This window comes from Diabrotica undecimpunctata, chromosome 1, assembly GCF_040954645.1.
Source record: "Diabrotica undecimpunctata isolate CICGRU chromosome 1, icDiaUnde3, whole genome shotgun sequence".
In the NCBI taxonomy this organism is placed as follows: Eukaryota; Metazoa; Arthropoda; class Insecta; order Coleoptera; family Chrysomelidae; genus Diabrotica; species Diabrotica undecimpunctata.
The window spans coordinates 30,927,168-30,929,599 of record NC_092803.1 but is presented as its reverse complement, the minus strand read 5'-3'; the positions used below and the strand labels follow the sequence as shown (position 1 = coordinate 30,929,599).

At 29.2% G+C, this 2,432-nt stretch overlaps 1 protein-coding gene across 1 annotated transcript; it reads left to right on the top strand.

Moving 5' to 3' along the window:
- The first annotated feature begins 421 nt into the window (after positions 1–421).
- On the top strand, positions 422–1,941 carry LOC140447512 (digestive cysteine proteinase 1-like). Its single transcript, XM_072540209.1, has 5 exons — positions 422–555; positions 611–691; positions 832–1,167; positions 1,228–1,576; positions 1,664–1,941. Exons 1-5 carry the CDS (start codon positions 529–531, stop codon positions 1,873–1,875), a joined length of 1,005 nt encoding a protein of 334 aa, XP_072396310.1. The 5' UTR covers positions 422–528; the 3' UTR covers positions 1,876–1,941.
- Positions 1,942–2,432: the final 491 nt, after the last annotated feature.

Sequence of the window (2,432 nt, the reverse complement as noted above, 5' to 3'; positions counted from 1 at the left end):
AGTAGTAATATTAAAATTATCTTAGCTACATTTTATATTTGAAACATTTTTTTCTACGGTGTACACATTTTTTGGAAAACGATTTTTTCCGTTTTCCTCCCCTACGGAGGGTGGTTTTTGCGGGCTAAACGTGGTAAACTTGTTTGCATCCTTTTGTATAACTTTTAAAGGTTGAGTTCATATCTGACGAATGGAGTATAGAAAATAATAAGAAAACATATCTTGTCTCATGATCAAATTTTGATTAATATCTATATTATAATTAAAAAAAAAACAATTTGTGGGATTCATATGTTTTATCAGCAATTTTATCTGATACCTGACTACTTAATTAGTTAGACACTTATCTTTAAATCTCACGTAAACAAAATAAATAACCAATCGGGATTTTAGTCTTTTCAAAACAGAAAAATTTCGAAAATTGTTTTTATATGTAGTTTTGCAAGATGTTTTGTACTAAGCAAAATCAGAATATAAAAGCAAATTTTTGTCTCCTAGAAGGCATAACGTATTCAATTTTGTTATAAAATGGTTTCCCAGTTTTTAAAAATTAAGGTAAACCAATAATTATTTCCTCAGTAACATTGTTACATTTTGTTCTATTTTGCAGATGAAGTTTCTAATATTAATTTTCCTGACAACTGCCGCTATCCAGGCATTAAACGATAAAGAAAAATGGGTACAATTTAAGGTAAAACTATAAGAACTGTAATAATTAATATAACCACTAAATACTTCTTGTTTTAAATAAGTTTTAAGATAATTAAAATTTATTTGAAATTTTGTTAAACTTAAAAAATGTATAAATTAACTAACCATTTAATTCTTTAGGTTAAACATAACAAAAGTTACATAAACTACGTTGAAGAACAGACCCGTTTCACAATTTTTCAAGAAAATCTGAAAAAAATCGAAAATCACAATAAAAAATATTACAATGGAGAGTCTTCTTTTATGTTGGGTGTTACCAAATTTGCTGACTTGACCGAAAAAGAATTTATGGACATGTTGGTGCTTTCTAAAAATTCAAGGCCTAACAGACCTCATGTTACACACTTACTAGCTCCACTAGGAGATCTACCTTCAGCATTTGATTGGAGAAATAAGGGAGCTGTAACAGAGGTAAAAGATCAAGGAATGTGTGGCTCTTGTTGGACCTTCAGTACAGTAAGTAATTTTAATTTTAATGCTTAACAAAATTTATCCTATTTTATTTTTGTATCGTAGACTGGATCAGTAGAAGGAGCACATTTCCTTAAAACTGGAAATCTGGTATCTTTAAGTGAACAAAATCTAGTTGATTGCGCTAATGACAATTGTTATGGATGCGGAGGAGGTTGGATGGACAAAGCTCTGGAATATATTGAAAAAGGGGGAATAATGTCAGAAAAGGATTATCCTTACGAAGGCGTGGACGATAAATGTAGATTTGATGTTTCCAAAGTTGCTGCCAAGATCAGCAACTTTACTTATATTAAGAAAAATGATGAAGAAGATCTTAAAAACGCAGTTTTTGCAAAAGGTCCTATCTCCGTAGCTATTGATGCTTCTTCTAAGTTTCAGCTATATGTGGCAGGTACAGTTTTGTTTATATAAGTGTGATTCGAACCATTTTATGACAAATGTTTTTTAATATGTAACTCATTATCAAACTCTTTTGTAGGAATACTTGATGATACGGAATGCTCTAATGAATTTGACTCATTGAATCATGGTGTACTTGTTGTTGGCTATGGTACAGAAAATGGAAAAGATTACTGGATCGTCAAAAACTCCTGGGGAGTAAACTGGGGAATGGACGGATATATTCGGATGAGCAGAAATAAGAATAACCAATGTGGAATTACTACTGACGGCGTATATCCTAACGTTTAAAGACATGCTTTTAGAATTTTTCATTCAGATGTTTTACTGATTTGATAGTTTTAAAATAATTTTTTAGTGATTAGATTATTCTTTATTTAAAATAAAGTAGAATAAAGTCGAAAATTGTTTTTTTTTATTTCGAAATTTTTTGTCGTTAAGTGACCCTTTATGACTTTTATAAAATTATAAAATTCGCTATACAGGGTACTCAAATTTTGTGACAGTCGATATTTATTAATATAGGAACCGAAAACTAATATATAACGTTATAAAGGTAACACGTTTGCTTTTTCTTAAAATAATTGTTTTATTGCAATTTCCATTGATTTTATTCATTTATTAACTTTCTGTTTTATTTTGATATGTTTTATTCTAATAATAGTATATAATTAGAGTATATTAACAAATACAAATATTCGGGATTATCGCATTAGAGTGCAATATTGCGCCAGAATTCTTGCGTTACAGTATAAAAATCTTAAATTTTTGAAAAATGTATGGTTTTTAGACGACGCGACGCTTATTTTTATTTTTCGGGTCATGTAAATTATTGCAAAAATCGATTT

Coding starts and splice junctions, on each gene's coding strand:
- LOC140447512 (XM_072540209.1), top strand. CDS start 529: ATGGTTTCCCAGTTTTTAAAAATTAAG. Junction 692..831: donor AAAAATGGGTACAATTTAAG/GTAAAACTATAA, acceptor TTAATTCTTTAG/GTTAAACATAACAAAAGTTA. Junction 1,577..1,663: donor GTTTCAGCTATATGTGGCAG/GTACAGTTTTGT, acceptor ACTCTTTTGTAG/GAATACTTGATGATACGGAA.